The sequence below is a fragment of the Notechis scutatus genome, chromosome 1, assembly GCF_049901735.1.
Source record: "Notechis scutatus isolate UNSWTSFEM ecotype Mainland chromosome 1, rNotScu1.2, whole genome shotgun sequence".
In the NCBI taxonomy this organism is placed as follows: Eukaryota; Metazoa; Chordata; class Lepidosauria; order Squamata; family Elapidae; genus Notechis; species Notechis scutatus.
In genome coordinates this window covers 28,619,197-28,631,504 of record NC_142009.1, presented here as the reverse complement: position 1 = coordinate 28,631,504, position 12,308 = coordinate 28,619,197, and the positions used below count along the sequence as shown (strand labels likewise).

Sequence of the window (12,308 nt, the reverse complement as noted above, 5' to 3'; positions counted from 1 at the left end):
GTTAGGATAAATCTCAAACCTCTTTTTCATCATTCTTTAGAAAGGATCCAAGAAGATGGGACTATCACTCCAAATTTGGATTCCAGTACAGCCTCAATACTCCACCTAGGCAGTACAAATTTGTGTCTATTATAGTACTCACTAGCTCTTGGAAGTAGAACTGATAATCGAAAATAGGAATGGCTTCCATCGTTTTCACATAATCCACTCCAGCCTTTGAAGGAGTATAGGGTGTATTTATTCCAGCCACTGCCCTAAAACAACAGTAAGATATTAGGAAAAGGGGATGAAAAGTGAGGGGAGGGTTTTGATACAAAAGTGCGCACATGTCCAGAGAGGTAGCAATCTATGCCTGATGCTACAACAAAAAACAAACAAACAATTAATTTTAAAAGTGTCTTTTGTACCTTAAATAGAATTAAATGGCCTACATTAAACATCACTGACAATGTTACAGTATTGAAGAATTATCACATTATGTAGTGTATCCAAAGAACTATTTGAGACAGGAGTAGTGACAGAAAATGTAATAATATAGTGCTCCCCAACTCAATGACTTTCAGTTGTGCAGAATGGTATTCTGAGAATTACAGTGCTAGGACATCTGGAGCCAACAGGCTGGGAAAGGCAGAGCTTAGCACATTAAGACTTCCATACAATCACGTACCCAACTGAGTATCACAGCAAGGCAATATATTAGCTGAACATAGCAGGGAGTGTGATGGAGACAAACAGAAGTAAGAGACCATGCAAATAACTCTACAAGTTCTAAAGGCATATAGATGCGGGGCGGGGGTGTGGGTGATTTTATTATTATATTGATTTATTTGATTTTTAAAATTAGTTTTATGGCTTTAAATGTGGTTTTAAGCTGCCTTGAGTCATCATGAGTGAATAGGGGGAAATATAAATTTAAGTTAGGAAGAAAGGGAGGAAGTTAGGAAGAAACGGAGGGAGGGAGGGAGGGAGGGAGGGAGGAAGGAAGGCAGGAAGGCAGGAAGGAAGGCAAGCAGGCAAATTCCATTCAGATATAGTTATTGGTCTATCCACCTGCTGAATGCTAAAATCTGGGAGAAAAGTAAATTGAGGAACTTGACACCTCAGGGATGGTGGCAGCTCTAGACTCACAGGGAAAGCATCAGACTGAGAAGGCTGGCCTCTGATATGTCACAATTTTAAGGAGAAAAAACAGTATAAGTAATCCTGGACAGATATCAACAATGAAATAGAATTTTAAAAAATACAATGAAAGGGAGACAAACCAAGATGACTAGAAATGTATTGTTTAGGCAGATGAATAAAAATTGCTCACAAAGTAATGGATAAAGGAGAAGGAGGATAAAATCTGGCAAGTTATTAACATCAGACTTAAGACATTTTATGGATTCTTTCAATTAAATTTAGAAACAAATAAAAACTGAATTTGATGAGAAAAAGGTTGGAAGATAGCAACTAAAGATAATCTACACAAATTTTTAATTTTGTTAAGGTTAAGTATGCACTGTAAGACATAGGACTGAATTATGTACTGTACTTCTGCTCCCAATTCCAGATGATGAGCACTGTTTGGTGTTTGATCCATCACTATCATACATATTGCATGCAAATGTCATAGAGAAATTAACTTACTTGACCCGCTCTGGGTAAAAGAGGGCCATATTCCACACGGTGGCACCACCCCAATCATGACCAATGAATGTAGCCTGAACAATGCTCTAGAAAGAAAGAAAAAAGGATAAATTCAATGTTCACGTCTTTCCATAAGTACAGTTGATTCTTCCTTCTTCTTTCTCTTTTCTTTCTCTTTCTTTCTTCTTCTCCTTCCTTCCTTCGTTCCCCTCCCCTCCCTTCCCTTTATACATATATAATGTATATTGCCAGCAGCTGCAGCCCATTTTTATTTATTGGAAAGGTGCCCAACACCCCCTCCCTCAAATGATAATGTTAAACAATATGATATTCAAATTTCTTAATGATAAACATTTTAAAATTTTCATTTTCATATTTTTAAATGGGTTTTCTTGACTGGCCAGGTACAAGATGACAGCCTGTTTATGGGAGGACAATAGGATCTCAACATTTCAGATATGGACCCAGGCTTTCAACGTTTGAACAGGACTGCAAATTGTAAACACCAGCAGCTGTTGGTTTGTTCTATCATTATTAATCTTATAACTTAAAATTTTCAAGATCCTGTTTTCATTTGTCCAAGGATGACTTTCTACTATTGCCTCTTTCCTTTTTACCAATGTTTTATGATCTTTCCTCCCCAGAGGCTAGAACCTGAGAAACTTTTGACAATATTACAGCAATTTAACCAGTGGTTTCAGCCAGACAAAAAATGCGATATCCCTTACATAAAGGAGGAATTAGCATTACTTTGGTGCTATATTTCAATGGAAAAGGGAGGACAAAGCACAATGCTCCAGCTATTAAGCTACTATTTCACTTCAATTTAAAAAAAATAATGCATTTTTAGATTGAGGGTACTAAATAGGATGCCTTCACACATTGGTTCAGTCACTTAACTTAATGGAAGCAGCCTGCCAAATTACTTTAAAAAAGAAGAAATAGAAGGGGAGAAAAATCTAATTCTGAGCATCAACCCCTCACTTTACTTGAAAGACAATTTTTTGCTTTTAAGCACCATCTGTTTCTACAAGATACGGCCTCATGCTCAGCTATTCTTCCTCCAATCTCTTTCCTTGCTTATTGCAAAAGGAGATGCGTCAAAGTTCCACAAAGTTCATTACTTGCTCAATAAGGAGTTTTCTTTAGGGAAGGGAGAAAAAAAACCAATCTTGTGGAGGAAGCTCATTTCAACCACTTCCTAGAAACAACAGAGCAATAGCTTCCTGGCAAATCCATGGTTTTCTAAACCAAAGTCTTCTCCAACTCTCTCCATCCTTACGTATTCCTCTTGCCCATTTGGAAATCCAGGAATACAGTATGCCTGTATCCTGTAGACGCCATGACATGTCAAAATAATTATCCATCTTCTAGCTTTGGTTCTCAGGGACCTAGGATGGAGGGAGATCAAATTAATGTACTGGGATGTACCTAGGATGGAGGGAGATCAAATTAATGTACTGCCAGATCCTAACAGCTCGAGATACCAACAACTGAATTTGGGGATTCTATATTCAAAACATGTGATAGGCCATGGTATCTCCCTCTCTAGTTGAGAGCAGTCAAGAACATTTTACCGCCCTGAGGGAAGCTAGACCAAAAAAACCCAAAACCCTACTGCTATTTATTTATTTTTATTTATTTGATTTGTCAATTGTTTACAAGATAATAAGTACAAGTGTATACATAGTTGTGAATATATGAAATGGGTACATATAAGAAAAATAAAAGAATAAGAGAAACAATAGGACAGGGACGGGAGGCACGTTGGTGCGCTTATGCACGCCCCCTACAGACCTCTTAGGAAAGGGGTGAGGTCAATAGTAGACAGTCTAAGGTTAAAGTTTTTGGGGTTTGGGGAAGAGACTACAGAGTCGGGTAGAGTATTCCAGACATTGACCACTCTATTGCTGAAGTCGTATTTCCTGCAATCAAGTTTGGTGCGGTTTACTTTGAGTTTGTATCTGTTGTGTGCTCTTGTGTTGTTATGGTTAAAGCTGAAGTATTCATTGACAGGTAGGACATTGCAATGTATGATTTTATATACCATGCTTAAGTCGGACCGAAGACAGGCGTAATTCGAGGTTTTCTAGTTTTAGAATTTCGAGTCTGGTGGCGTAAGGTATTCTATAACGGGTAGAAGAGTGGAGAACTCTTCTTGTGAAATACTTCTGGACTTTCTCAATTGTGTTAATATCACATACGTGATAAGGATTCCAGACTGGTGAACTGTATTCGAGTATTGGTCTAGCAAATGTTTTGTATGCTCTGGTTAGTAGTGAGATATTACCAGAGAAAAAGCAACGTAGGATTAGGTTAACAACTCTTAATGCCTTTTTGGCTATGTAGTTGCAGTGAGCTCTAGCACTTAGATCATTAGAGGTGAGTATTCCCAGGTCCTTTACAGAGCTTGGGTCATCAACAAGATCTTGACTATTCAGTTTGTATTTTATTTTCTGATTTTTTTACCAATATGTAAGACAGAGCATTTATTTGTTGAGATTTGGAGTTGCCATATGTTAGACCATTCAGATACATAGTCTAGATCTTTTTGAAGGGTAGTAGTATTGTCTGTGGTATTGAACAGCTTTACATCATCAGCGAAGAGAACGCAATTGCTCTTGATATGATCACAAAGGTCGTTTATGTAGATTATGAAGAGAGTTGGTCCTAGAACACTGCCTTGGGGAACACCACTATTGACAGGTACTGGATTTGATAGGGCGTTCCCAATTTTGACCATTTGTTGTCTGTTTGACAGGAATGCTTCTATCCAGTTATTCAGTTGTCCAGAGATACCATAAGATTTTATTTTTAGGAGTAGTTTGTCGTGTACCACTGAATCAAAGGCTTTGCAGAAGTCTATGTAGATTGCGTCTATTGCTTTGCCCTGGTCGAGTTGAGTAGTCCATATGTTTTTGCAGTGTAAGAGTTGCAGATTACAGGATAGTTTTTTTTCTGAAACCAAATTGTTTATTGGAGAGTAGGTTGTTTGTCTCTAAATGGAGGATGATGGATTGGTTAATAATTGATTCCATGACTTTACAGGTGACGCAGCATAAGGAGATTGGTCTGTAATTTTCAACTAGGCTTGGGTCTCCCTTTTTGAAGATGGGAATGACTGTGGCTTGTAACCATAGGTTGGGCAAGGAGCTGGTTCTGAAAGATCTTTCAAAGATTATGCTTAGAGGTTTGGCTATGGCAGCGGATAGTTTTCTTAAGAAGTAGGCACATATTCCATCCGGTCCAATAGATAGAGATGGTTTTAGGTTGCGTAGTGCTTTTTCAACGTTGTCTACTGTAAAATCGATATGTATTAGATCATTATTGTTGTCTGTGGTACGGCTAGGAAACATTGGGCATGATCCATTACTGTTTACAAACACTGAGCCGAAGAATGTGTTAAAGATGTTGGCTTTAATGGTGTCGTCGCTGCAGTCTTTACCATCAGGTCCTATCAAGGGAGGGATGGACCTTGAGTCTTTTAGTTTGTTGTTTACAAAATTGTAAAAAGCACGGGTGGAATTGGTGCTTAGAAGGTTTTCCTCTTGTTTAATGTGGTAATTGGTGCATTCGGTCTTTATCTGGTGGCATAAATTTTTATATCGGTTTTTGAAATTAGCAACGTGACCAGATTTGTTTTTCCGCCAGAGTGATCTCTTTTGGATTGAAGTTTCCTTATTGATATGGGTAATCTGCTTTTTGTTTTTTTTTTGGAGTTGTTGTTGGAACATATAGTTTGATGACTCTTTTGACTTCAAGTAAAAATATGTTGTAATGATCTTCAACAGTATTGCATCCAGTGAATAGAGATTGCCAATCGAGGATGAGAGATCGTTATCTATAAGATCATAATTGCCTTTTTGAAGTTACAACTAGGGATGACATCGTTGTGGTGATTTTTGCGTGGACGTATGTTGAGGCAAAAGTCAATCATATTGTGATCACTACTGGAAAAGGGTTCTTTGGTTTGTATTCGGTAAATTAAATTCAAACTATTGCAGAAGATGAGATCGAGGCAGTTGTTCAGTCTAGTGTTGTTGGTTACTAGTTGTTCAAGACCTAGATTTGTAATAGCATTGAAGAAGGTTGTGTGTATGATTTCAGTTGTACAATTATTTAGGGTCCAGTCAATATGAGGTAGATTGAAATCTCCAAGAAAGATAAAAGGGTATGGGCAGGATGTAGCCCATGTTAGTAGTGTATTTAGCTTGTTTATATGTTCGATGTCATAATCAGGTGCTCTGTAACATAGTAAGAATCGAATTGTTATCTATCAGAAAACACATCCCACTTTGCTTTTAAAATGCAAAGAGAGACATTAGCAGAGTTGTAGGCAAGAAACTGGGTTGGCTTTTTCAGCAATTTATAATTTGGCAGAGAAGGAACAAGAGTAGAACGTTCAAAAGATAGCAAAGCAGTTCAGCGTACTGCAGCATGAAGTACAGTTTTATAAAAGAACCCACACTTTTATTCTTTTAACTGTAGGCAGATCAGATGTCCAATGCAACCTACATAGTGGAACTTGCTCACACAGCGCAAAATTTACCATGGTGTCAATTTTACACCTTCCATCAGAGCTGTGAATGGTTCCCCCCCCCTCTTTTTCTGAGCAACTTAGAACTAAGGAGAAATTTCCTGACAGTTAGAACAATTAATCAGTAGAACAACTTGCCTCCAGAAGTTATGAATGCTCCAATACTGGAAGTTTTTAAAAAGATGTTGGATAACCATTTGTCTGAATTGGTGTAGGGTTTCCTGTCTAGGCAGGGGGTTGGACTAGAAAACCTCCAACTCTGTTTCAACTCTGTTTTCTATTCTATTCTATTCTATTCTATTCTATTCTATTCTATTCTATTCTATTCTATTCTATTCTATTCTATTCTATTCTATTCTATTCTATTCTATTCCTATGCTATTCCATTTTCTATTCTATTCTATTCTATTCTATTCTATTCTATTCTATTCTATTCTATTCTATTCTATTCTATTCTCTATGCCCTAATAAAGTTGGTTACTCCTCCTCCTCCTGCTCCTGATTGTACTGTTTTGTGCTTTGTACGAATTGCATACCAACAAACATGATGATGCAAGCTTCTGTAGCAGCAATAAAAAGGCAGCATAACAGCTGACCAGGGCTGTCAAACTTGCGGCCCATGGGCCAGATGAGTCACACGGTGGCCACGCCCGGTTTAGTGAAGGGGGAAAAAGTCCGGATACGTTACATGACACTGCCATGACGCCATGAGTTTGACACTCCTGCACTAGATACACGATTACAAGCAGTAAGAACTATTTTAGAAAAAAAATCTTCTAGTCCTCCAAACATGCTTCACCTTCTACAATATAGTTTATTATCATGTTGCTTAGATTAACAATACATTTTTATCATGTTGGAATGAATGTATTATAATAAGAAAGCACATGTGAAAGACAAATATAAAGGAGTAAAAAAGAAAATTGAACAAAACCATCCATTTCCCTCCTCCCTTTCCCTCCCAAGCTAGATCTATTACTGTTTGGAAATTGATGTAGTACTTATGAAATTGATGTAGTTTTTATTTCACCTGAAAAATATATTTTAACACTCCAAGCTGAACATTCATTTTTTTAAAAAAAATGTTTTAAACAATTTATTCCTCCTGTCCAGTTTGTGGAGCGTTGTTCGTATTCATTTGGGTATACTCATATACAGCTGGACCCCTGTATTCTGTCAGAAGGGGAAAAAAAATAAAAAGTAGCTTCAAATTAATAGGGAATAGAATGTATGATATCTGGATCTTTTCTAAAAATTGTAAGTGCTCTTCAGTCTTTTTGATAGCATGAATGAAAGTTGGGGGAAGAGAACCTCTTGGTGAAAACTTTAATTTGCTATGAAGCAAAAATATAAAATAAATAAATAAAATGAGAGTAATTTTCTCATCGGTAATTTGGAAAAAGAGCTGAAAAGTACAACAGCCCTATTATACTGTATAATGTTCTTATTTAAATAGAAGGTGCAGCCTAATCTAAAATAATATGCTCCATTCAGATTACAAATAGTCCTTACAACCACAATTTGGACCAAATTTCGGTTTCTAAGCGATGTGGTCACTAAGGAAATAATTACATGACTGGACCCGATTTTGCAACCATGCTCGTTAAGTGAATAATATGATTGTTGCCAAACAAATCTGGCTTTTCTAATTTGCTTGTTAGAAGCTGGTTGGGAAGGTTGCAAATTGTGATGTTATGACACCAAGATGCTGCAACCAACGCAAACACAAGCTAGCTGGCAAGTCCCCAAATTGTGTCCATATGACCACAAGGATGGTGTGACAGTTGTAACTTTAAGGACAGGCCGTAAATCACTTTTCCCAAGACTGTCGTAACTTTGAGTTGTCTTTAAATTAATGGTTTCAAACTGAGGACTACCTGTCCCACATTTTAATAGCGTTATCATAGAGACAGAAGAACAGGCAGCCTAAATTGGGAGCAATTTCATTACATGCAAAGGCTGTAAGGTTTGGCATTTCCGACACTGTACTATATAAAACTACCAGTTGGAAGGGGCACGACACATTTACAACATGATGCCTTCTTTAGAGATAATGAGTCAAGATAAGGTGTTGCTAGCTTTCTAGAGGTTGACAGAAATACATTTGGCATGCAATCTGGGAGCTTCCAAACTCTGATTGACACTTAAGGTGACAGTAATGTATTCAAAGACCAAAGAGTTGGGTATCTACTGTGGAGTCCTTGGTGCTGTCTGAGGCTGCAGACACTTCATTACTTGATTAGTGAAGCTCAATTGCTGGAAAATAAATAAACTTGGAATAAACTTGGAAAATAAGATGCCATTTATTTAATTATTTATTTATTTTCCAGTCTAGCCTGGAGCCCTGGGATTTTTTGTAATTTCTGACCCATATACCAAGTTGGTCTGACATATTTCCTTTCGAAATCTGGTAAAGACAATTGGTTACTTCTATCACTTAATTTGGTTCATTACATTTTTAATCCACCTATTCACAAATGTTATCTGGACTGGGTTTATAAATTAGAAAAGCAGGAATACTATTAAAATCCACACAAAACAGAATGTAAGCAATAGCCTGTTATACTATTTTCTGCATGTATATTTAAAGCTTAGAGCAGACCTTAAAACATCACACACTTTTAATTAAAAATAGTAAATGCATTTGCAAGTTATTGAGAACTCTTCAGAAAGGATGGAGGATTGGCTAAGTTATCTTTAGGAATAGAACAAAGAAGCTACATTAATTAGTGTGACACAAAGGGTTTTTCTTTTTCTAGGAAAGCTTTCCAAATCAAATATTATCCAACAAAGCAAGAAAGACAGTTACTGATCATTCTTTAATAGTATCTGTAGACTTCACATGGTCTTTTCTTTAGTTCAAAATCTTCCTCTGAAAAGTATATTGTTTAAATCTTGCTCTTCCCAGGGACACAAGAGAAATGTATAGGGGTAACAAACAAGGGAGAAAAATAAGGAAAGAGAGAAAGAAAGCCAAAGACCCAATATCTACAGAAGAATAAGTGGAGGAATGACTCTCCAGCAACTTAATATTAGTGTAGATTTTCTCAAATTTTCATTATAACATCATTTGGCAAGAAACTCAGAAAAACATACAATTAGTTTTTATACTTCCATTATATCATCACAATCTCCCTGTAAAACACTTAGTTTTAATGATAATGGTGACTAAGGATGTGTAAAATCCATCCATCTGGAAGTGGCCCTTGCCAGAGAACACCAGAACATTCTGTTTTTCTTTGGGACATGCAGATCTGGGGGAAAAGGTATTTGGGGGGATTTCAGAAGTAAATCTTTCAAATAAGAAATGATTTGAAGTGTCCTGGAAATAATGTTCTAGATAAAAAAAGGTTTATTTGGACCCAGAACATCTCTGGATTATCTCATACCCTTTTTGCCCAGGAGAATTTGCTTCAAGAAACCACTGAATTCCCCAACCCAGAATGGTACAGTCCAGAAGAGGTTCAAATGGGAAACATTCAGGAAATGAATTAATTTTAATTTTAAATCAATTAATTTTAAACATGCTTAGTAGTATCCCAGAAACACCCAATAAGTCTACAAATTAAACAGAGATTTGAATCTTAGCCATTCTGATCCAAATTATTATAGCATTATCTACCCCTCCTCTAATCTCATGTTCACACTCATCGATATTTTGACAGGTGTGAAGACATTAGACTTCTACAAAGAGTTACTCAATAGTGATTAGAATACCACAATAATTGTAAACTCATTTTTCCCTATTTTGGGTTCTCTTTCTACAACTTGACCTTGACCCTGTCCTTTATAGACAAACACAGAAAGGAATTTAAGTCCAATACATAATTAGCTGTGCATGATGTTGCTTTGGTTCTCTAGGCAAGCTGCAATGTTCTATTGTTATGCCCAACATCCTGACACCAACCCCACAAGCTCACAAGGTTGTCTATAATGATCTAGCACTAAAGAATATGCATTGTACATTATTGATTGGTCAAAGCTCATCAGAACTGTGGTCATAGGTTGGGAACAAAATCTACTTGGAACTTTTTTTCCCATGGGTGCAGGGCAAGAAATTCAAATCAACACAAAGGTCAATGATGGCTATAATTGTGCTCCTGAGGACTGTGGTCACCATCACCATCAGTCAATTGAAGAAGGCACTTTACTTAGAACAGCTTACATCCTGGAACAATACTTTTAACATTATTAAACAACAGCGTCTGCCTATTCCAGGTTCTTGGGAAGGACTCAATAGGTGGACAAAAATGCCAAATACAGTGTAACTACCTGGCTGTCCATGCAATCAACCATAATTTAACATAAAACATAAAGGCAGCCACATTTCTGCCAACTAGTAGGACTGTAAGAGGAACAGCAGAGGTGCCCTCTGCTTTTATAAAGACACACTACTATTAGCTAAGCCACATATTAAAACAGTTTTACAGCATGAGATGAAACATCTGAAGCATGGCACGATGTTCATTTACTTTTGGCAACTTTATTACACTATTTCTTTTTCTATCACCACTGCTGTATCTAATACCATTCCAGTGTTCTTGCTCCACTAATTGCTGAACTTTCACTACCCTGAGCAAATTATTTTTATAGTGATTAAGCCAGCAAGATCGCATTCTTAGGACACCACAAATAGTTGCTAACCTCAGCAAGAAGGCAGTAGACAGAAGACAAGGGCTATTTGCCATAAAAGAATAAGGACTACAGCAAGTTTTTGAGTCAATTCAAGTTGGTTGGGGCAAGAGAATGAGCAACACAGATACATGAAACATGAGTAGCTCATAGGAATAGGGAAGCTGGGTGGATTTTAAAGTTTTGTGATTCCTAAAACAGCCTTCTTCAAAATGCTGCCATTCTGATGTACCGAGGACTAATATTTCTAGAGGAAAACACACACGGGAAGTGTCTGTCCCTAATCTCATTCGAATTCCAAGGGAATTAACCTGATCAATGCAGAGAAGAGCAACAAGAATGATCAGGGGGCTGGAGGCTAAAACATATGAAGAACAGTTACAGGAATTGGGTATATCTAGTTCAATGAAAGGAGGATAGGAAGAGACAGTGTTCCAACATCTCTTCTCATAAAGAAGAATGAGGAGGGGAGTTCAATCTACACTCCAAAGCATCTGAAGGCAGGACAAGAAGCAATGGATAAAAACTAACCAAGGAAAGATGCAACCTAGAGCTAAGGAGAAAATTCCTAATGGTGAGAGCAATCCATCAGTGGTATAGCTTGCCTTCAGAAGTTGTGGGTTCTCCATCACTGGAGGCTTTAAAAAAAATCACACTGGACAACCATTTGTCTGAAATGATAAGGGTTTCCTGCCCAAGTAGGGGGTTGGACTAAAAGACCTCCAAGGTCCCTTCCAACTCTGTTATGCTATGTTTTATGTTCTATGAAAGTAATTGCGAGTGCCCACTAGCCAAATAATAAAAAATGTGGGTGATATTTCCAAGAAGAAATATCATGTTTCCTTGAAAATAAGACCCGCCCCCAAAATAAGCCCTAGCCTAATTTTTCAGGTGGGTCTAATACAAGCCTACCCAAAAGTAAGCCCTGTGGGATGGGCACGACCAGCACAAGTGGTGGTGAGGGTGCAGGGGGGTGATGGTGTCCGGCAGCAGCAGCAGCTCGCCATCTCCTTAGTGCAGCGTAAATAAGTCTGAGCGCAGAGACAGAGGCGAGGGGGGAAGAGACAGGCGATCTGGATGTGCTGTGCTCCTACAGAGTGGGAGGCACTTTGGGATCGCCTGCCTCTTCTCCATGCCTCTGCCTGGCTCCATCACACACTTTTTGCCCAAAGCTTTGTCTGCTTGCAAATGCTTGATAATCGCTCCATTTCAAAGTGTCCCATTTGCAAGCAGACAAAGCTTAGAATCTCTGTCATTTCTCCATCAAGGTGAAAAGTGTGTGGGCACCTATGAGACACTTGGGAACAGAGAAATTTGCTCTGCTCCCAAGGGCCCCATAGGTGCACAAACACTTTTCGTCTGGATGGAGAATTGACAGAGACTTGAAGCTTCATCTGCTTGCCAATGGGACACTTGGAAACAAAGTGATTAGCTCCTTTTTAAAGAGTCCCATTGGCAAGCAGATGAAGCTTCATCTCCCTCTAGGCAAAAAGTGTGCGCCAGAGATGCC

At 38.0% G+C, this 12,308-nt stretch overlaps 1 protein-coding gene across 2 annotated transcripts in view; it reads right to left on the bottom strand.

Annotated features, from left to right (window-relative positions):
* Positions 1–12,308, bottom strand: part of EPHX2 (epoxide hydrolase 2) — a 68,799-nt gene that overhangs the window by 22,332 nt on the left and 34,159 nt on the right. For both annotated transcript variants that reach the window (XM_026671528.2, XM_087959935.1), the window contains exons 11-12: positions 1,630–1,715; positions 143–254 (exon numbers count right to left, since the gene is read on the bottom strand). In XM_026671528.2, coding sequence (XP_026527313.2) covers positions 143–254; positions 1,630–1,715 — 198 coding nt within the window. The remainder of the gene's footprint in view (positions 1–142; positions 255–1,629; positions 1,716–12,308) is intronic.